The following is a 23607-nucleotide window of genomic DNA, read 5'->3' as shown; positions in this document are numbered from 1 at the left end:
GCTCGCTCTACTCGGCCCGGAGCTCGAGCTCCTCAGGCATTCTATCGGTGAGCTCGAGCTCGGTTTATGTTCGACGTTCCGAGCGGGGTACTTGAGGAAATTCCTACAAGAAATTTTCTCAGTACTTACCGCGCTCGCTCTACTCGGCCCGGAGCTCGAGCTCCTCGGGCATTCTATCGGTGAGCTCGAGCTCGGTTTATGTTCGACGTTCCGAGCAGGGTACTTGAGGAAATTCTTACAAGAAATTTTCTCAGTACTTACCGCGCTCGCTCTACTCGGCCCGGAGCTCGAGCTCCTCGGGCATTCTATCGGTGAGCTCGAGCTCGGTTTATGTTCGACGTTCCGAGCGGGGTACTTGCGGAAATTCCTACAAGAAATTTTCTCAGTACTTACCGCGCTCGCTCTACTCGGCCCGGAGCTCAAGCTCCTCGGGCATTCTATCGGTGAGCTCGAGCTCGGTTTATGTTCGACGTTCCGAGCGGGGTACTTGAGGAAATTCTTACAAGAAATTTTCTCAGTACTTACCGCGCTCGCTCTACTCGGCCTGGAGCTCGAGCTCCTCGGGCATTCTATCGGTGAGCTCGAGCTCGGTTAATTGTCTTAATAGGTACTCAAAAAGGTGATTTTCATTCATTTTCAGAAAAGACTTCATATAGGTTACTCGGGGCATTGGCCTCGCCCCTGTCAAAAAATCATTTCAAAAGTGGAAAGAAACATGCGTATTTATGCGAAATATTTTTTTAGGTGTCCTACGTTCCACGGCCGGGGGAGTTTACTTCCATTGGCTGTAGCCAACTTGTATTCTCCTCCCCTCAATATTTTCTTCACGATGTAGGGTCCCTCCTAGTTAGGTTCCATCTTTCCGGTGGCTTTTAGGGCGTCCGCCTGTTTGAGCACCATGTCTCCCACCTGGAAGTGCCTTTTTTTTACTTTCCTGTCGTAGGCATTTTTCATTCTCGCCTTGCTTGCTTCCATTCTGATCGCGGCTTGCTCTCTTAGCTCTTCTGCTAAATCCAGGTCGATTCTCAGCTCTTCTTCATTTCCCGCCTCGTTGAAGTTTCTTATTCGCCTCGAAGGTATTCCGATCTCCAGCGGTATCACTGCCTCCGAACCGTGCACTAGTGAGAATGGGGTTTCTCCCTTGGCCTCCTTGGGGGACGTCCGGTGCGCCCATAAGACCGAGTGCAACTCGTCAACCCAATTGCCCTTCGCTTTGTCCAGCCGTTTCTTGATGCCCTTGATTATAACCTTGTTTGTTACCTCGACCTGTCCATTTGCTTGCGGATGTGCCACCGCCGCGTACCTCTGTCTTATGCCCAGGCCCTTGCACCACTTGGTTATCCGTGCTGAATTGAATTGCGTGCCGTTGTCCGAGACGAGGTCCCTCGGTAACCCGTATCTACAACATATGTTTTGCCATATGAACTTCATTACTTCTGAGTCCGTGATCCTTGCCAGTGCTTCAGCCTCGACCCACTTGGAGAAGTAGTCTATAGCGACTATCAGAAATTTCCTTTGCCCCGCTGCGAGGGGTAGAGGGCCCACGATGTCGATTCCCCACTGGGCGAACGGGCAAGGAGCGTCCACTATTGTCATCTCCTCCCCGGGCGTGTATATACGTGGACCGTATCTCTGACATTTGTCGCAACCTTTTACAAATTGTACCGCATCTCTCCTCATAGTTGGCCAGAAATACCCTGTTCTCAGTAACCGCATCGCGAGCGCTCGGCCTCCGGCGTGATCCGCGCAACAGTCCTCGTGGACCTCCCTGATCGCGTTGGCTCCTTCGGCCTCGCTGAGGCATCTTAGGTGGGGCCTGGTGAATCCACGCTTATATAGCACCCCCCTATCTAAGCAGAAATTTCTCGACCTTATTTCTAGTTTCCTGGCCGTTTCGCTATCCATCCTTGTCCCTATTTTGGTAACCCGGGTAGGGTCGTTCTCGCTGAGATGAACTACTTGTAATTCCTCCATTGGCTGAATGTGACCCTCCCTCTCTTCGTTGGGGTCCTCACGGGGCCTCTTTTCTTTCGCTCTGTCCGCACCGTCACCCTCGGACTTCTCCGAGCGTCCTCCCGATCCGATGGGATTAATGCACCGCTGCCCTCTCAGTGCTTGGTTGTAGCACCGTCTCGATGTTTCCTGATCACCCCGGACTTCGCCTACCCGATCCAAGACTGAGAATTTCATCTTCATGTGGAAAGTGGAGACGACGGCCTCGAACGAATTCATTGAGGGTCGTCCCATTATCATATTATATGTTGACGGCGCGTCTATGATCAGGAACCTGACGGCTCGGGTGGCCCGTAAGGGCTCGGTTCCCAGGGACACGGGTAGGGTTACCTCACCCATGGGTTGCACTACCTCCCCTGCGAAGCCGATAAGCGCTGTGTCCACCCTTCGGACTTCGAAGTTTAGCCTCATCTGTTTGAAACATTCGTAGTAGATGATGTCCGTCGAGCTGCCCGTGTCCACCAGTATTCTGGCCACATCATAATTTGCTACCATGGCGGTGACGACTAATGCGTCGTTGTGCGGTTGCTGTATTCCAGTTTCGTCTTGTACCCCAAACGTGATCGGTGGGGCTACGGACACGCAGTACATCATGGCGAGCTCTCCCCTTAGTTCCTGCAGTTCCCTCAGGTGCGCTCGGCGGGACCTGTTCGAATCTCCCCCGATTGGGCCACCAAAGATCGTATGGATGTAGTTATTTGGAGGATGAGCTTATGTGGTTCCGCTTGCACTACCCGTGGCTCGGCTTGGACCTTCCCCTTTCTTGGTATACCTCGTCCCGCTGGGGCCGCCGCCGACGAACTCCGAAAGATTTTTAGCTCTGATCAACCTCTCGATCTCGTCCCTCAGGTGCTGGCACTCGTCGGTGGAATGACCGTGCTCGTTGTGGAACTTGCAATATGGCCCTGCATTGGTGGATTTTTTCGGTACCTCTGCATAGGTTCTGGGCCACTTGAGCTTAGGGTGATTGGCGATGGCGACCAATATTTCCGAGGGAGCCGAGGAGAGGGGTGCATAGTTCTCGAACCGAGGACCCACCCGCCGGTCCGTGCCCAACTCCCGTCTATGGGTAGGCTCCTGCTTCCTCATCTCTTCGCGGGCTCTATCTTTTCGCCTCTCTGCTGGCTGCGTGCTTTCCACGGTCCTGCTCCTTCGAGCTTCTTCTGCGTTTATGTACTTCTCTGCCCTTCAGGGCAGCTCGTTGAAGGAGACGGGGGCCTTTTTGGAGAGGGAGTCGAAGAATTCCCCCATGCGCAATCCTTGGGCTAACGTGTTGATGAGTACTTCTTCGCTGGTGGCAGGGACCTCTAAAGTCGCAGTATTGAACCTTTGTACGTAGCTCCTTAGGGGCTCGTTCTCCTTCTGTCGCACCGCGAACAAGGTGAGGGTGCTTCTTTTTTGTTTTTTCGAGCTAGCGAAGTGGTTCAGGAATACTTCACTGAACTGCGCGAAACTGTGTACCGAACAGCGCGGAAGCTGACTGAACCATCTCTGGGCTGGGCCTGCTAACGTGGTTGCGAATACCCGACACTTTACGCCGTCGGTTAGCCGTTGGAGGGAGGCAGAGGTGATGAATCTCGACAGGTGCTCCCAGGGGTCCGTGGTCCCGGTGTATTTGTATGTGACATGCTTGAAAGTTGCGGGTAGTTCGCCGTGCTGCAGCCTCACGGTGAACAGTGTTCCAGCCATTCCTTCCTCCTCCTCGGGAGAAAAAGCCTCGAGGTCGTCAGTCCGCTGTCTGACCTCATCGCTACCCGTTGTTTTCCTTTTAGCGGTTGGGTCCTCCGCTCTTCCTTGAGGCGACTGCCCCCGCGCTGCTGCTGCAATCAAAGCCTGCAGATTTTCCAAGGTGAGCGTTATGGTGGAACTCCCGCCTCCGGGGAAGGAACTACCGGCCCTAGGGGTCGGCTCTTCCACCAGCGGGTCCGAGGGAGGTTCCTTCGTGCCGACCTGTAATGGAGGAGGAGTTGACTCTTCATCTAGCTGCTCCGATAGGTTTCGGATCACAGCTGCAGGCGTAGTCATTGGCAGAACCTCGCGACGTTGGATGGTAAAGAGCTAACTTGGCTTCACTTGTAACTTTTCCCACAGACGGCGCTAATTGATCCGATGGAAAACAGCTAGGCTGGATATTCCCGCCTTTCCCGTTACCTGTAAAAGAAAAGGCCGGACTGATGCCGGAGTTAGCACTCCGACGATCAAGTCAGTAACGGTTTAATCACTGTTTTTCATGAGGATTATGTATGTATATGTAAAGAAGAAGGGAAAAAATAGCATATCTCCCTGGGGTGGGCGTACCCTCCTTTTATATATGCCCCTCGGCCCATTGCTCGATGGCCCGGGAATTCAGCAATGACTACCAACGGCAGCCGTCCTCCTGTCTTGGCCGTTCAGACGGCCGGGGTCATGATGACTTCTCCTGTAGGTCTGATTAGGACGTTTGGATACCAGCCATTCGGCCGCACCTGGTCATTCCAACATTAAGTGTTGTTGTCAGAACATTAAATGCGTCGCCCAACATTTATGACATCTCTCCGACCTGTAAGGCCCCCTCGGGGGGTCGGGCCATTCATCCGTCATCCTTTATGTGGGTGGGCCAGACAAGCCTTCCAGGCCACTTGTATCTATGGGCCTGGTCCTCTGGTGGGCTGTGCAAGTTGGGTCCATCTACCAATAACAGTCTTTTGTTCTGGGCTTTATCGAGTAATTCCGGTCCGGATCATTATTAAAAAAAATATTGTGCCATTAAAATAAGCATTATATTAAAATTTGCAAAATAATATAATTAAATCAATAAAAAGAATAATTAAATGAATTTGCATATTAAATTGAAATTAACAATATGTGTATATATGTAAAATCTACTATTTTAATTATAATATTTTCCATTAATTTATATTTTTAATAACAATTGGTATTTTAAAAATATTTTTTTGGGGTTGGCAAAAATTTCAAAAAATATGAAATTCCTAATCTCGATAAATTGTTTAATAATTTAAAATAAAATTTAAAGACATTCTATATATTAAAACAATGTTTTATATCAATATTAAAGATGTAAAAACCTTGATTGTGTACTCTTCCTTGATATATTATTATATAGAAATTGTGTATTCTCTCTTTATGTATTATATATAATATTGATCTGGGAAAGTACTCGTACCAAAATTATTAGAGACTAAATACTACATATTAGATCAATGTCATACTTATAAACAACTATTCATAGATTATATTTTTATGGATAAATTTTGTAAAAATATTTTATATTGGGTCAAATAATATAATAAGGTATTAGAATATAAAATATATGGTCTCGGTACAAAACATATCGACTATAAAATTACTAAAATCTACTATTTTATTGAAATCAACTATTTTTTTTGTTCGTTCCCAATCAATTATAAAAAAACTGTAAACAACTATATAAAATAGTTGTTTTCAGTACTAAGTTTACCAAAAATGAAATAAGTACAAATCAACGAAAATCAACTATAAAATATCGAAATCAACTATAAAAGTCTTGAAATGAACTATAAAATTGTTGAAATCAACTAATAAAATTATCCAAAACAACTATATTGTATCATAAATTAACTACAAAACAAAAAACCCCAATTTCAAGAAAATTACTATAAAATCGAGCGAATACAAGAACAAAAACATCATCTTCCACAATCCACAAATGGAGCACAGCAATTTATGGCGGCAGATGAAGAATGATGCCACGTATGAGATCACCATATACTCCAATCCACGACGGATGTGACAATTATGATTGCGGATGAAAAACGAGGCCACGTAGGACACTGATCGGGAACCACCCTCTCTAATTACACCAATTCTAATATCCTTTCAAAGATTCAAAATCAACAGTTAGTTTCAAGAAAAAAAAACACACAAAAAAAAAAAAAAAAAAAAAACCAATTACTTTTTCATTCTTGTTTGGAGGATGGTAGTTAAAAATGGATTTTCAAACCTTATGGTTTATGCCATCATTATGTAAACCCCAGCGAAAAAGTTGTGATTTTCGGCGCTCAAGCGACATCGTGCGACAGCGTTTCAGAGGAGTGGGGCACTGAACGTGGATCTAACTCTTCTTCCACTTCTCCACTTCGACGTAACATAGATGTACTTCCACTATGTTTCCTTCAACCTCGGCAAGATACGAAGTCGGGACGGAGATTTTGAGGAGCAAGAGAGCGGCAGGGGTTTCATGGAGCGCGGAGGAGAGAGAGGGGGAATGGATTTTTGGTGGCTGATGGGGAGGACAACGTGTTCATAGAATAAGTTGGCTTTAATGTGATGAAAAAGAGCAGGTAATATAGGCACACCATTTAAAATTCGGATTTATGCTAAATTGAAATATGAAATGGGAGGTGAGGTGGGGTTCACTGATATCAAAATGAGGTTATTTTCATCTTGATATACTCAAATGTGTTGGGAAATTTTTACTACTAATTTTGTAATCTTTTGTCTGATCTCAATGGAACGATAAATTTTACTAACAAATTTTATTATAATAAATGTAATATATTTCTTATCAATATTGTTATTATCAATTATAAAATTACTTATTTTTCCACTTTTCAAATCATTTCCCGTGCATCGAACGGGAGAAAATGCTAGTAGTTATAAATTATAATAGTATATTACACTTGAACACTTTGGGGGATCGCCCCATTTTTTTTAAAGAGTACATATAAAATAAATAAATAAATAAATAAGTACATACTTGTAGATTTTATTAGAAACAGACATGTTTTACCCTTTTTATTTTATATTGTAATATGAAGTATAAAGAAAATTTATATAATCCATATAAGATTATGGAGAAGAACAAAAACATGGAGGGATTAAAATATTTATTTACAGAAACTTGGGGGGCCAAAATCATATTACAAAAAATACTATTAATTACCGTACAAGTTACAACCCACTTAGAATTATAGTTTGTACCATAGATAATTCCTTAGTATTATTAGTCACACGTACGTTCGGGATACTTTATGAATTATTTGCTTTGTTTATTTAGGCTATGTAGCACGGACACGGATACGCGGACACTGCGATACGGCGTTTTAAAAAAAACTAGAATACGAATACCGGGATGGATACGCGTAAATATTAAAAATATAGGGGCGTATGTGTAAATATAAAAAATATTGGGGTGGATAGGCATAAATACTAAAAATATAGGGGTGTATGTATAAATATTAAAAATATAATTTTTTTTAATATTTCTGTCTTCTGTTTTTGAAGAGTCCGTGTATCCTAGTAATTAGGTTATTAGTTGCTTTTTATAATAAGGCTATTAGTTTCCTTGTGAAAGTTGGTTTAATTAATTCCTAGTTACACTTGGTTAGGTTATTGGGTATGTTATTTAAACAGGTGGACGACCGGCCTTATATAAGAAAGGAGCAGATGAATAAGTTTAATTAATATCAGTTCTCTAACTTTTTATTGATTTTCTTGATCGAAGACCCGAAGAAAAAAAAAAGAAAAGAAAAACAATATGAAGCACGAGGATTATCGTTATATATGTTTTGGTGTGTCTTTAGGCACGTTTATAATCGGAATAGCAGTATTTGCGTGCAAGATATGGAGAGTACAAGTTGAGAAGGGGGTTTTCGCCTCGAAGTTGCCAAAAGTCACCGGGAAGGATTTGGTGTTTGCGAAAGATTGTGCGATATGTTTGGACGAAATCGAGGACGAGCAACCGGCCAGGATGGTTACGTTCCAGGTTGCAACCATGGCTTTCATCTAGAATGCGCTGACGACTGGCTATTTATACACCGTACTTGCCCTGTTTGTAGGGCCCCCATTATGCATGAGCTCTTCAATCCACCTGATGAAACCAATCCTTGCTAATTATTCGATTAGTTACCCCGGATTAAATAGCTCTCTCCTCTATATTCTATTTAAGAGTATTACCAAGTTACATACATGATTAAAAGACACGCAAGTATAATTACTAACTAGCCCTTTGTTGCATTGAGAAGCTGCATCGAGAGGCTCCGATCGAGAAATATATTGAGAAAATTTATATGTTATGAAGCACTGTCTTGAACTCGATATGACAGAATTTATAGACGGCCTAGTATACTGGCCGGAAGAAAAGAATTTAGTGGTTTTTTAGAACGGGAAATAAATTATCGCTGTTTTTATTTTATTAAATTTAATTATTAATAGTGTGTTTTTTAGAATATATGAATATAGATTTAACCCTATTATAATATTTATCGTCAAATATAATAAATATTTCAAAAGTTATTAATATTCTAGCTTAGTTATTTTACCTTTATTTCAATTGATTTAGTGATTCCTAAATCAATATTTATAACTACTAGAAAGGTGCACGTGTCTTATTAAATTTTCAAACCATTTGTTAACTTTGTGTTGTACTTGCTATATTATCATCGAAAAAATGTTATATAGGTAAAACATTTTCAAACTATTTGTTAACTCTGTGCTGTACTTGCTATATTATAATCGAAAAAATGTTATATAGGTAAAACGTGTAACCATGTTACTCCATTGAAATTAAAATCTAACTTGATTTACTATTGAATTAAAATGCATAAAGACTGATTTTATATCTTCGTAGTAAAGTTTACTCATTAAAAACAAAAAAAATAGTTGTATTCAGTTTTTTCTAAGACAACACTGCTTTGCACCTTTCTTTGTCATAATGTCCACTATTTTTCAACGGGAAAATTAAAGTACCTTTTTTTTTACTCGTGTTTACAACCAAAATACTTTTGGTTCTATGTTCAAAATAATAATTTTGGTCCCTTGATTCACTATATTATGACACATTTGGTCCTTTCCATTTATAGGTTATTAGTAGTTAACGGAATCCGGTCATAAAGGACTGAAAAAATAATTTTTGATCCCTCATATTTACGACTAAAATATTTTTGGTCCCTTTTGTACTTAAAAATAACACTTTTAGTCCAACGGTGGTTTCGCCTTAATTTGATGAAATGGGCGGCACGTGCCCAAATGGTGTGAGAATACGTTAGCCGCTAACGTGTAATTGGAGGAGGGGACCAAGAACGTAATAATGTGGTAACTTAATGGACTTAAACGTGTCTTTTATGAATATGGAGACCAAATATAATTACTGACAAAATAAGGGGCATAAACTGTATTTTTCCCATTTCTTAACATTATTATCAAAACATTAGATGATAATTACTCATATTTTAGTGGTCGTACTTTTTTTTATCCTTATCTTTTTTTTTTTGAGGAAAAAAATGAATTTCATTAGGCATAAATAGCCAAGGATTGGGGAAGGTTAGATCCTTCAATACAAGATGAATCTGCCATAGAAGCAAGGACATGTGCCAAGAGATTACCCGTCCGTCTAACAAAAGAAAAAATACATGAAGTAAAGGAACGAGAAATAATTAAGCCTTCTTCCACAAAAGCTCCGAAAGAAGAAGATGGAGAACCACCAGCATGAAGGGCATCGATAACGCATTTGCAATCTCCCTCTAGAATAATGGACCTCCAGCCTTTTCCCTGGGCTTTAAGTAGTGCACGAAGAGCCGCATGAGCTTCACCATCAACCGCACATGGTCTCCCTGAGAACTTTTCCACACTCCACCAAATCAACACCCCTTTCCAATCCCGTGCATCCATTGAAACCGAATAATAATCTTGATTCATAGGAAGGGCCGCGTCGAAATTAACCTTAATCATTCCTTCCGGCGGAGGGCTCCATCGGGTTGGATAAGCAGGCTTCCCTGAGACATTATAAACCAGCTGGGCTTGCCGAAAGCTTTCAAGGAAGTTACTGCTCCAACACACAAGTTCATCCTCCTTCATACCCTCCTCCCCATGCAAGATTTTGTTGCGACAGTCCCATAGTTTCCAAGCCACCACAAGAGCTAAGAGAAATGTTTCATCCTTGCAGCTCCTTTGCATGTAGTCGAACCAGCCCCACATCGAAAGAAATTGTTTGGACGGGTTAATTGTAAAAGGGAATGTAGCCCAGATTTTTCCACTTCCCCCACAATCAAGAATCACATGCAGGATGGTTTCTCGATCCCTCCCACATCGATCGCAAACCGGTGAAGTTTTAATGTTCCGTCGAAATAGCTCCGCCCCCGTAGGCAAGATTTCCGAACACGCTCTCCAAAAAAACATACGAACCTTTGGAGGGAGAGAGAGTGCCCAAATATTCTTCCACTTCCTACCAGATTCGCCACTACTCGAAGCCTCCTTCCCACTTCGTCCTCCCACCGAATGATGCTGATCCGAAAGAATGTTGTGGTAACAGGATCGCACCGTGAATTTGCCGTTGCTAGAATAATGCCAAATCTATAAATCTTGCACCAAACGACTACCAATAGGCACCGATAAGATGCGTCCTCTGTCCACTGGCCAAAAAATATCCTCAATGATTGAGGTATTCCAAGAGTGTGTAGATTGATCTATAATATCAGAAACTCTGTCGGGAAAAGAGGTTGAGATCGGTCGTCTTGTAATGATTTTGAAATTACCATCATCGCCGAGCCAAGGATCGGCCCATATAGATGTATTCCTGCCGTTACCAATTCTTCTTCGAATTCCTCTAAGAAGGAAAGAACGAACCTTGACCATTCCTTGCCACGTAGCTGAAGGCCTAGAACCCATTGCAGCTGAAAAGATGTCACCATATGGGAAGTACCTGGCCTTGAGAATTTGAGAGAGAAGCATATCGGGCTGAGTCAAAACTCTCCAAACTTGCTTCGTAACAAGCGCATAATTGAAACTTCGCAAGTCGCGGAAACCCATCCCCCCTGCGGATTTTGGTGTGCACAACTTTCGCCAAGACATCCATGCCATTTTCTTATCAAGCCCATTTCCCCACCAAAACCTACGAATCGCCGATTCCACATCATTCAGAATTCCAACTGGAAGAAGGAAACAACTCATCAAATAAGATGGGATCGCCTGCAACACCGCCTTAACCAACACTTCCTTGCCTGCCCGAGATAACTGTTTTTCTCCCCACCCTTTAATTTTTGCCCAAATACGATCCCTAAGAAAACTAAATATTTCTTTTCTAGATTTTCCCATTGATGCTGGCATGCCCAAATATTTATCATGCCGGTCCACCACCTGAAAGCCTAAAATATCATGGATAGAATTTCTCACCGCTGCATTAGTCGATGGACTAAAGCAAATCGTAGTCTTCTCATGGTTGATCTCTTGGCCAGAAACCCTAGCATATTGATCAAGAATCTGCTTAAATTTGCGAGCATTTTCATCTGTTGCCCGAGAAAGGAGTAGTGTGTCGTCCGCGAAGCAAAGATTTGAAATGATAGGCGCAGTAGGCGCAATCCGAATTCCTTGCAGTTCTCCTCTGCGAACTGCCCCTTGAACCATCGAGATAAGTGCCTCTGCACAAAAAATAAAGAGATATGGGGAAAGGGGATCGCCTTGGCGAAGCCCTCGCGAGGGTGTAACCGAGCCAAACTGAGCACCATTAAATAGGAAAGCATAGGAAACAGTAGAAATGCATAGCATAATAAGGTCCACAAAGTCAGGCAAGAAACCAAGACGAGAGAGAACTTTTCTCATAAAAATCCATTCGATCCGATCGTAAGCTTTACTAATGTCTAGTTGGATAGCCATGTAATTCGTTTTACTGCTAGTTTTTGTTTTAATAAAGTGATTAACCTCATAGGCAACTAAGACATTATCAGTGATTAGACGGTTTGGGACAAAAGCCGATTGCGTAGGGGAAATGATATCATTCAAGACTCTTTTGAGACGATTAGCAATGACTTTGGAACCTAACTTGTAAACAACATTACACAAACTTATGGGTCGATAGTCCGTGATTTTCTCAGGGAGCTTAACCTTAGGAATGAGGACAATAAAGGTAAAATTAAGCTGGGCGGGAAGCTTTTTGCTATTAAGAAAATCAAGTACACAAGATATAACATTAGCACCTAAAATGTGCCAATACTTTGTGAAAAATAAGACAGGAAAACCATCGGGACCAGGAGATTTGAGTGGAGCCATATGGGATAGTGCAAAAGTTACCTCGTCGGCTGAAAACGGAGCGGAGAGCATCTGGTTAGCTTCGCTCGTCACCCTTGGCTCCAACTGCTCCAAAACCTCATCTATCTCGTTTACATTGGGATGAGTACTACGGAAGATATGGTCAAAATATTCAGCAATAATCGACTCAATTTCCTCGTCCTTATCTTTCCAATCTCCAAACCGATCTTTCAATTTGTCTACTCGATTAATTCAATTTCGAGCCGTGGCCTTGGCGTGAAAAAAACTGGTATTTCTGTCCCCCTCTTTCATCCATTGCATCTTGCTACGTTGTCGCCAGTAAATGTCATTGTCCACGTACAACTTCTCGAGATTAGCCTGTATTTCTTGAGATTTGTCTCTAACAGATGTTGTTTGCTCGCCTGCATTCAGCAAATGTAGTTTTTTCTGGAAATCGAGAATTTGGTTTCGTGGAGACCGATTAGACCGGTTCCATTGCATCAGGCCTACACTACAATTTTTACTTTTGTTCAGCACGTCCGTAATTGGATCAACCCCACGTTGATTTTCCCTCGCATTACGAATGATCTCCTCGCATTCCTCTTTCCGGACCCACATGGCTTCAAAACGGAACGGTCGTTTTCTGATGCTCAGGCTAGAATTTCGAAAACTACTCGTAGTCAGTAAAATGGGCGAATGGTCGGATCCTGGGTATTCCAAATGTTGAACTCGGGCTTGAGGAAATAAAGAAATCCACTCACTGTTAGCGCAAAAACGGTCGAGGCGACAACGAATTTTCTTTGGGCTTTCTCTTTTATTCGACCACGTAAAAGGGAAGCCTTCAAAACCTAGATCTGAAAGATTACAATCATCGAGAGCTTCCCGAAATTCTTCAATATAATGTGGAGGTTTTGAGTTTCCTCCTTGTTTTTCCGTGTTATCCAAAAACTCATTGAAGTCTCCTCCGATAAGCCATGGTCTACTCCGTTGATTGCTCAAAGTACGAAGTAAGTCCCAAGAAAGAGCTCGTCGATCGAGTTCAGGGAAGCCGTAAAAACCTGTACATCTCCATCTCATGTTCGAACTTTTGCAAAAAACGTCGACGTCAATGTGGTTAGGTGAAAGGCTCACGAGATCAACCTCAACATGTTTTTTCCAAAGTTGGGCCAGACCCCCCGATTTTCCTATCTTCTCCACAGCAACACCAAAATAATTCCACTTATTCTTTAAACGATCAATAAACTGTTGTGTTGCTTTCGTCTCCGAAAGAAACACCAAACTGGGGTTAAACCGTCGGAGCATATCTCCGATAGTATAAACTGTCAAGGGACCCCCCAACCCTTGACAATTCCAAAAGAGGCAATTCATTGGTCTCTCACTGAGATGGTAACCCCTTCTTCTTCGTCAGCCGTTACGGTGAGTTTTTGTACTCTATTTTCCATAGTTCCGTCCATGGATGAGAAGAACGGGATAGATGAGGCGAGGAGTAGAGGAGACGGGTTGGTAGCGATGCCGTCACAGATGCAGATCTGAAACAAAAATCAAGAATAGAAAAGAGAAATCAACAACCCTACTGGCTGCCAACACAAGACCCTAGCCGACGAGATAGAATGAGCAGGAATAATCACTGGGTTCAAACAAACAGCCCTTAAGATAAGCACCACAAAACCCTAGTCAATTAAACTTAACAGGTAAATAAACCAAACAAAGCTAAAACGCACGATCGGATCTGTAGAAGAATTATGGAAAAGAAGAAATATAGAATCAAAATGAATTAATTAGATGAATAAACAGCCTCTCATGATGAGAGAATAAAATCGCCTCTCATGATGAGAGAATTCCTAGTTTTAACCACTCATTTTTTACAAACCAAATTATATATATATTTTTTTTTTCCTTATCATTGATATGAATATTGTTTGTTCCAATTAATTTAATTGAATGCCTTTGTTTATATATTATCATCCTTCATCTTTTCTAATTATCAAAATATTTACATATATTTTATATGATTTGGAATTTCAAAAATTGGAGTGATTATAAAACTTTTCATCTTTATGTATAATTTTATAAATGATTATGTATAAATTATGTAATATTTTAATTTGTGTACACGTTTAATTATAAAATTTTTATATTTAGTTTATGATTTTGTTATTATAAATTCCTTTTGGAATTATTTTTCCTTCTGAAAAACTACAAATAATTTGGGTAACTTTCACATATTTGTTTTCTATTGTATATTTAAAATGGTTTATTAGGGAAAACCCCCTTGTTCATATTTTCTAATGAGGTAGATCCAATTTTTTTTCCCCTTTTTGAGATACACCCAATTTTGCCAACTTGGCAAAATATATTATATAATTTCCCTTTAATACCCCTGTTTTATTATTAAACGGCATTTATTTCCTTTAATACGTGATTTGAGATTTGCTGATACGTTGCCTAAAATCACGGAATAAATTTAGGTGAGATCATTGGCCGTTATATCAAATCGTGTACAATATTTTTTGAAGATTCTCTTCATCGTTCCAGCGGGTTTTATCGTCTTTGAAGATTTCTGCACCGTCGTGGAAATATGATCGATTTTTGAGCGTTTGTTGTTGGACGTTGTTAAGCGGGTATGAATGCGTTATTCGTTTTTATTTTTTGCTCAATGTTCATGATTGTCGTGTACGGTGGTTAGAAATTTTTAAGAGTTGTGTTGATACTTGATTTTATTAAGTAGAACGTTTTTTAACAAAATTATTCCGTCATATATATATCGTTTTTTTTGGCCGATGATGTTTGTTTGGAAGAGGATTGACAGAGTTAGAAGAGGATGGTTCACGCAGATCGGACCAGAGTTGTTTTATATGAGCTTCGTAGTTGGTTTATGCAATAATCGGAATAATTGTCCGCTGTGGTCGAGTTCATGTTTTTATCCCGATCGATAGTTGGTTTATTTGTTTATAACAGCCGATTTAAGTGTGCTGGGTAGTACATTAAAATATAGTTCGTAGTCTTTTTTAATTTAGCGTATGGATTTTGCATTTTAAGTTTATTTTTGATGATATTAATGTATTATCATTCAAATGTATTTGCAGTCTATTTAATCATTTTTTAGTATTCTGCATTTTTAATTTTGTTTCATGATTTTAGGTTTTTTCGATGGCGAATTTCGTACGGATTTTGTTGAGGTTTGGTGGGTTGGTTGCTATAAAGAGGTGTTTACGATGTAATGGCTCGGTAACTTCGGTTAAGTGTTAAACCGTTGTAATACAGTAGTATACTATTATGAATACCGTATGATACTACCATTATCATTTTATTATACTATTATGAGATTATTAATGTACTAGAGTTTTTTAACTCGACATATTGGTTTGATTGTGTTATGATGTGTTTTATGTATTTTATCAAAACCCTAGATTGAAATTATGAGATTATTAATGTACTATTTTATTGGTTATGTGGAATACTTTACGTTGGTGTTGTTCTCAATGTTCTTGCCATTTCAGTGGTATATTGTTTGTAACACAATTTCATATCACTACTATAACCTAAATATACTATCATAGATGATTAATGTACTATATTGAAATTATTAATATACTATGTGGTTGAATAATACGGGATCCATATTCGATTAACGAGATCCATAGTCGAATTAGATCAATAAGATAGTCTATTACATGATATAAGGAAAATTACCCTAATTGATTAGTATTTCAAACAAACATATTATTTAGTTTCCATATATATTATTATTTTTTCATATATATTATTATTTACCCTAATCGTTTTCATATAATAAGGAAAATTACCCTAATTGATTAGTATTTCAAACAAACATATTATTCAGTTTCCATATATATTATTATTTTTCCAATAGTCAATTAACTAAACCCATAGTCGAATTAGATACATGGGATAGTCTATTACAAGATATGAGATAGTCTATTAATTTTAAAACACAAATCCGCCGCTGTCACTTCTCAAATCTAGGGTTTTGATGATTCTTCGGCCCATAGTCGATTAACGAGATCCATAGTAAAATTATACGAGTGTGATAGTCTATTAAATGATATGGGATAGTATATTAATAGAGATGTAATTCGACTATGCATCTCGTTAATCAACTATGGGACGAAGAATTATCAAAACCCTAGATTTGAGTAATCTTAGATTTGAGTAACCCTAGATTGGAGCAGTGACGGCGACGGCGACGGCGGCCAACGACGATATCACTTCTGGTGGATGTCCTGCCCATCAATTGTTGCAATATCAATGATTTAGTGCTCGAATTCGGTATGCGATTATAACAGATTTGCAATTATACAAACGTGATAGTCGATTTAGCCAAAACATATGAACAAATCGATGGACGATAGCGATGCAGCGACCGGCGAAGACGTACCTACGGCGGCTTGCTCGGAGTCCACGAAAATCTTCGTTTCATGGCAGTGCAGATTTCTTCCCCTTTCGATCGGCCGTACCGGGAAGTGGTTCTGGGAGGTTTTTGCAGTTTATTTGATAGTGGGTTTTGGGGTGATAGTGTGTTAACGGGAAAATAGGAAGGGATTTGATATTATTTCAAAAGGTAAAGTAACGGGATTTGTGGGATTTGATTGAGGGTAATTATGTAATTAGGAAAAGCTTGGGCTTTTATCAAAATGGCAAATTTAAATTTGGGTCTACCCCTATTATTTGAATGTTTAAGAGGGTTATATCTAATAGACCCTATTTAAAAATTTGTCGGCGCAATTTGCTAAAACCCATGGCGCTAATACTTTTTTAAATTAGGACAATCGAGTTTTTGCAATTTGCTAAAGTCATTTGTTCTTGAGAGTCGCCTTCATCCCGTCTAATTTAACTGCACTCTATTAGATTTCCTCCAACCACGCTGCACTCCGTCAAAATCGCTGCTGCACCTTCGCTCTCCGCCACTGCCTTGTCATAGCTCTGCCACACAACCATACACAGGCAGATACACATAATCACATACCTACATACACACATACGCAACCATACACACGCGCACACTGCTACAATTTAGGTTACATTCATTTCCATCTATTGTAATCTAATAATTATGGAAACCAAAAAGGAAAAATATGAAAAATTGTTTGGTGATGGTGATAATGATGGAAATATTGATGGTGATGTAATCATGGAAACCTCATATCATAAGTTTTACTTTTCTTCAGTTTTTTAACTAAGTTGCTCATCAATGTAATTAAACCGTGTAATTAAGCTCCGCAAATTAATAAACTTTCTGAACTGTCTAATTAACCCAAACATCATAGTAAAATTGCATGAAATACATATTTTTTCGCTAAACTTTTGTTCATCAATGTAACTAAGCTCTACAGGCAAGTTTTCTAAATTGTCCGTGCAAATTGTGTAAGTGCTCATGGATGCATCTATTCTTATTTAGTTTTTTCTTCAGTTTATTTTAACTAAGTTGTTGCTTATTAATATAATTAAATTGTACAAATCACTTTCGCCATTACTATTTCCCTATAATAATGTTTGAAAGACTTCAGATCTAGCATCAAATCCAACGCAAGAAAGGGCAGAAGAACTTTTAGCAAAAATGTAAAATCCACGTGTCCTTAAAAAGCTATGGAGAATATTTTGAAGGGACTGTCAGCTAATTGTCCCATATTTGTTATGTTTTTATAATTTAAGGATTAATTGTGTCCCTGTTTTTTATTAATATTCTAAAATTTAATTTATTTTCTAAACCAATATGCTGTTTTCTTTTTCCATCCATATGCTCTTATGTTATTATATGATTTTTTATTAAATTCTAATGAATTCTTATGTATTCTATATCTTTATTAGTTTTTATTTATTTTATTGCAATTTGTTTATCTAATTTAAAATCAGATTAATTGTTGTAAATTGTTTAGATTTTTATAAATTTGTTAAGCTTACAAAGTTTCTTCAGCAAGTAGGAAAAGCTAATTAAGGTGTCACTGGAATTCACTCAAAATTGTTATCACATGGAATATCTGTTACTTTTCCCCCTAAACATGGCGAAAATAGTAGCAGACCTTGCGTGTGAATCATATAATATAAGTATGGGACACAAATAATATATTTTATTGAGTTTTAATTTGAGATATCGTATATAAGTTTATCCTAATATTAATTATAATATCGAATAGATTTTTTAATAATTAGACTAAACATAGGAATATCAAATTTTAATAACTTGATATTAGAGCAACTCCAATGGAGGCACTAAATGAGGTATCAAACTAAAAAACTACCACTTTGATACTCTAAAATTAAAAAATCCTCTTCCAATGGAGGCATTAAAGTGAGAATCATTTTGATACTCAACCAACCCAAGGTGCAAAAATACTCCCTGGAAAATGAAGTATCAAAAATATAACCACCAAATTAACCTATCACTATTTTACAGGTGACATTTAAAAATATAATTATTCATATACTTAAAATTTAATAATATATTTGATACTTGTGGTTGGAGCGAATTTTTTTCCAAGAGTATTAAAGTATTATATAAAGCATCAAATGAATATTTAATGCTCCATTTTGATATCTTTCCATTGGAGTTGCTCTTATGATATTGATAAATAATAAAATACGATGATAGAATGTATACATCTATTATGCATTAATATATGTACATGTTTAAAATTATTTATTAAGTGTCAAAATCCTTTAATAATTCATACCATGTTAAATAAATCATATAAGTACTTTATGATTAGAAATTAAAATTTAATTGTTTTACATATTCATCTCAAAAAAAAAAATTGTTTTACATATTAATAACAATAATAACTATTATAAATCTATTAATATAATAATAAAATATTGGGGCTCTTTGAGGAAACCGCTCATTACTTTTTTTAATGGAGAAAGATCCAAAATATTTCAGTCCATTTGAGAAAAGCCCACACCCATTTTGAGCCATTATATTTTCCAGCTTTGCCCCTGCCCGCCACATCATCACTGGGTCACGCACTCAGCGAATTTTTTTTTTGCCCTTCTTTTCTGTATCAGTTTCCTTAATCGACTATGAGGCATAGTCGATTAGCCTTAATCGACTATGCTTCATAGTCGATTAAGGAAAATCTTTAATTTTTTAATTTTTTTTTTATTTCTAATTTTGTTTTTAAATTTTTTTTGGTTTTTTTAATTTTTTTTCTCTATCAGGTTTATTAATGCATAGTCGATTAAAAATAAAAAAATGCAAAATCAACTATATTTAAAAAAAAATATAGAATCATTGTAATTGATTTATACATTGGAATCAATAAACAAAAAATAAAAAATAAAAAATATAACAACTGGAGTCGGTTAACCTTAATCGACTACTGAACATAGTCGATTAAACCACACATAGTCGATTAAGGGCCCTGCCTGCGCGAATTTCTTTTTATGCACCGTCTTCCGCCACAATCCACCAAAAAACCCTAGATCTGCTCTTCATCGTCACCACATCGTCGCCACACCACACCATCACCACCCCACTTCCATATTCTAACGGTTTTTTATACAACCAATCAAAACAGAACCATGTACTACGGTCAAAATCACCAAAGCAAAGCCACCAACCAAAGCAGAACCACCACCCATCAAAGTCCGATTCCAATCGACAATTTTACCTCTTTTCGCCGCCGATGTAGCAATCGTGGCATTCGAACTCAGAATTGCTATCAATATCATCATCATCTTTGACTTTATGGCTTTTGTTAAGATCTGCAACGACGGCGACGGAGACGGCAACGGCAACGAGCCAACGACGACGACGGCTTCAATGGAATTGGCATCATTGTTCTGGCGGTGATGTCGGTGGTTGGTTCTTCATCTTCCAATAAGAGAGAATGAGAGAAAAGTATAAAATAAAGAAAAAAAAAATGAGAAGAGACAACGAGAGAAGAGACGGAAAAGAGAAAATAAAATTAGGGTTTTGAAAGAGTAAGTTAGACAATTAAGGGTAATTTTGGAATTATGAAAATATCACTTGGGTGGATATTAGCTAAGGGGTTTTCTCAAATTATTAATTTTCTAAGATTAAATTTGGACCCTAGGAAAATAACATGACTTATGTTAAAAAAAATGAAGTAGTTTACCAAATTATCCTTCGATTATTTTTTTTATTAAATTAATATAAAAGAGATTAACATTGAATTGTCTATTTTACCCCCTACTATATTTTAATTAAATAATTAATTTGAATTCATAGTGACCGAGTTTTATTTGATAAATAATCGAAAAAAATGCATTCATTAGGGATAGAACTTGTGGCATCTTGGTACATTTATCACTCCTAACCATCCAAGCACATTAACTTATTATGATATTTAACAATAATTTTATACATCGGTAAAACACAATATAAAATGATAATAAATATAAGTATTTAAATATTATAAAATAAAATATTAATTGCGACATTCATTATTATTAAATGATATTAAATAAATTATTAACAAATTTAATATAATAAAGTTTGAAAATATAAAGAATTGCAGTTCAATACGCCACACATCTATCATTAATTATATAATATTAGAAATATTAATAAACTCCACCATTTAAAAATGTATCTGAATGCTCAATTAAATATAAAAAAATTGCATAACTTAATCCAAACTCACTTATATTATTAAATCTATAGTGTGACAAATCCAAATAAAAAAAATATGTTTATTTAGAAGAAGAAAAAATTATAACTCATTCCAATTAGTAGTTTTCTTACTTTAAAATAAAATTATATACTACAAATACTATATTGTGAATTTTCTTTTCATATTTAATTTAATCAAATAGTAAGATTTGAATCGATTAAGCTCAATTCCTTTCAATTAGTAAACATTATTCAAATATTTGAATCGATTGCTTAACTATTGACATAACGTGTTACATAATTAATTTAACTATTTATAAGTAATGTCTAATATCTTTTTAATTCAATTTTGTCATAAAAAATAATAAATTTAATTCCTAACACATGTAAGAACCTAATCGTAAATCGTAATATTTTATCAAAGCGTAATATTTGAACCGATTAAGCTCAAGTCCTTTCAATTTGTAAACATTATTCAAATATTTGAATCGATTAAGCGCGCTCAACTAATCACAAGAACGTCTTAATCAAATTAACTATTATTAATTAAAGTGTACATTTTTAATTCAATTTTTATCATAAAAAAATAATTCCTAAATTAATAAGAATCAAATCATAAGATTAATTAAAGCGTATGATTTGAATCAAAAATATGAATCGATTAAGTTCAACCATGACAAGAACGTATTAATCGAGTTAACTATTTATAATTAAAGTCTACTATCCGTTTAATTCAATTTTAACAAAAAAATAATAATTTAATTCGTAAAATCGTAATAATCAAATCGTAGATCGTAACATTTAATCTAACCATGAACCGATTAAATCTTACAATTTTGTCGAATTAAATTTTATTATTTTTTATGATAAAATTCAATAAAAAAAAAGATACTAAACTTTAACTGTACATAGTTTGATTAATACGCTATTGTAAATTATTGAGTTTAACCGATTCAAATATTTGAATATTGTCTACGAATTGAAATGAGTTGAGCTTAATCGATCAAATCTTTGAATATTGTTTTTGAATTGAAAACACATGAGTCTAATTGATTCAAACATTACGATTTAATTAAATCTTACAATTTACGATTCAATTCAAACTTCAAATTCTTTCGAAATTTATTTTTAAATTACACGAGTTGATCAGCATTTCCTTAATTTTTAAATTATATTATATAAAGATTTGTTAGTATGGGATATTTTTAATATATAATAATAATTATATGGGAATTAATAATTTATTTAACATTATTTATATAAGTTTTATAATCATTATACATTGTAGCTTTGTGATATATATTCATATTGTTAGTTTATTGTCAATTATGTGTTGTGTCTTAATGGTTCTATGTTTTCAGATGGTCACAAGTTCGAATTCAAGTTCATGCAATTTTGGATGGGTGGTTTAATGATTTTTATGAATAATGATATAATTGATTTTATAAATTTTAATTCAACAATAAATATAGATTTAAAATTGCATTAAAATAGAGTGGGTAAAATTGACATTTCATTAATAATCTATAATTGTCGATTTTTTTTTAAAATAATAATTGTACAAAGGGTATTTGCGACAACACATAAATGAGGAAAAAATAAGTTGTGTTGGTAGGACACGTGTCGCAATCTGAAAGAGTTATCTCATATAAGTCGTGTTCTTGGGATCTCACAGTAGAAATACCCTAAATATAAATTACAACTCCTCTTTGTATCGTTTAGAATACCAATTAACATTATTTTCAAACCATTAAATTGCTCTAAGAGATTGTATATCAAGACTTAAATATAATTAAATGACATCATTAATTTATAAAGAAAGCAAGTTTAAAAAACTACAATAATAAATTAGTTTTGGCGAGACCGAACTTATTTTCTTCCAAAATTATTGATCCAATTATATTCTTTGTTTCAATAATAACTTATTGCATCCTATATGTGAGAGACCCCAAATCTTTAAAGCCTTGGATTTTTTTTTTTCATAATATAATAAAATGTGTGACTAATATATATGAGAAACATGTAGCATGTACATAAAAGAAAAAAAAACATTACTAAATATATTTTCCAAATTTTATAAATCTAATTGATAATACATCCGACATAAATTTGATTGGTAATAAATAACCTGCTTTGTTGTTCCAATACAAGTCAATGTCATGAACGATGACGAAAGATGTGAGTTGGTAAGAAAGCATCAAAATGTTCTTTCTAATGAATTTTGTTAGTTTTCTTTTTTCCAGATCATCCTAAAGTGCACCTTTTACATCCTAATTATCATAAATTCATAATATTGAATAATTAATAGGAGACTTAAATGATAAGAAATAATCAGACTTTCAAGTACGTTTTACAAAAGTACTATAATTCAATTGCCCTTAAAAGATTACTTGTCTAGAGGGCATTTTTATAAGCATAAAAAATGTAAGAAATTTTCCCTAACATTCATACTTTTACAAGTATAGATATAGATATAGATATACTAATTAAACTATTATTTCCGATACCCATAAGACTGTATAAATTATGATTATTAAGAATCATATGATAGGCAGATCTCACCTGAAGTTACCTTTCGTCGAATGGTGCCACACCCAAGAATCGTTTGTGTGAGGTCCGCCTAATGGAATCCCAAGATCCTGTCCACGTCCACAACCCAAAATATGTTATGCACAAGATATAAATTCCACGAATTCGAGTCTGATTCCAATTAGTCCGAGACTCGGTCAACCCTTATGCATAAAGATGTGTTTGCCCCATTTCCTATCCGACGTCGTAGTCCAACTTTGAGATAGGGAATGGTTTTCCAAATAAACCTCCACGTTGTTGATGGTCGGTAGTCATTTCTAGCCAAGATAAGATTTCCGTGAGGGAGGGCAGCCATTATCCGTGACGTGACATAAGATGGTCCAGGAAGATCAAAATACGCCATGTTTCATGATAATTGCAGTGTTAAAAGCTCGTAAATCCCTAAACCCGAGACCACCTTGTTCATTCCATTT

The 23607-nt window shown here is 36.9% G+C and overlaps 1 protein-coding gene and 1 long non-coding RNA gene across 2 annotated transcripts; one reads left to right on the top strand and one right to left on the bottom strand.

Annotated features, from left to right (window-relative positions):
• Positions 1 to 9282: 9282 nt before the first annotated feature.
• On the bottom strand, positions 9283 to 13314 carry LOC148768016 (uncharacterized). The gene is made up of 4 exons (XM_088822738.1): positions 12537 to 13314; positions 12374 to 12434; positions 10357 to 12160; positions 9283 to 10272 (listed from the first exon to the last, which is right to left on the bottom strand). Exons 1-4 carry the CDS (start codon positions 13312 to 13314, stop codon positions 9283 to 9285), a joined length of 3633 nt encoding a protein of 1210 aa, XP_088678864.1.
• Positions 13315 to 14278: 964 nt separating this feature from the next.
• On the top strand, positions 14279 to 15370 carry LOC148768015 (uncharacterized). Its single transcript, XR_016033623.1, has 2 exons — positions 14279 to 14633; positions 15154 to 15370. It is a non-coding gene; the product is annotated as an uncharacterized LOC148768015 (long non-coding RNA).
• Positions 15371 to 23607: the final 8237 nt, after the last annotated feature.

This window comes from Erythranthe guttata, chromosome 9, assembly GCF_056151865.1.
Source record: "Erythranthe guttata isolate IM_541 chromosome 9, IM_541, whole genome shotgun sequence".
In the NCBI taxonomy this organism is placed as follows: Eukaryota; Viridiplantae; Streptophyta; class Magnoliopsida; order Lamiales; family Phrymaceae; genus Erythranthe; species Erythranthe guttata.
Note: the sequence above shows the minus strand (reverse complement) of the source record. Positions and strands in the feature narration are given on the sequence as shown.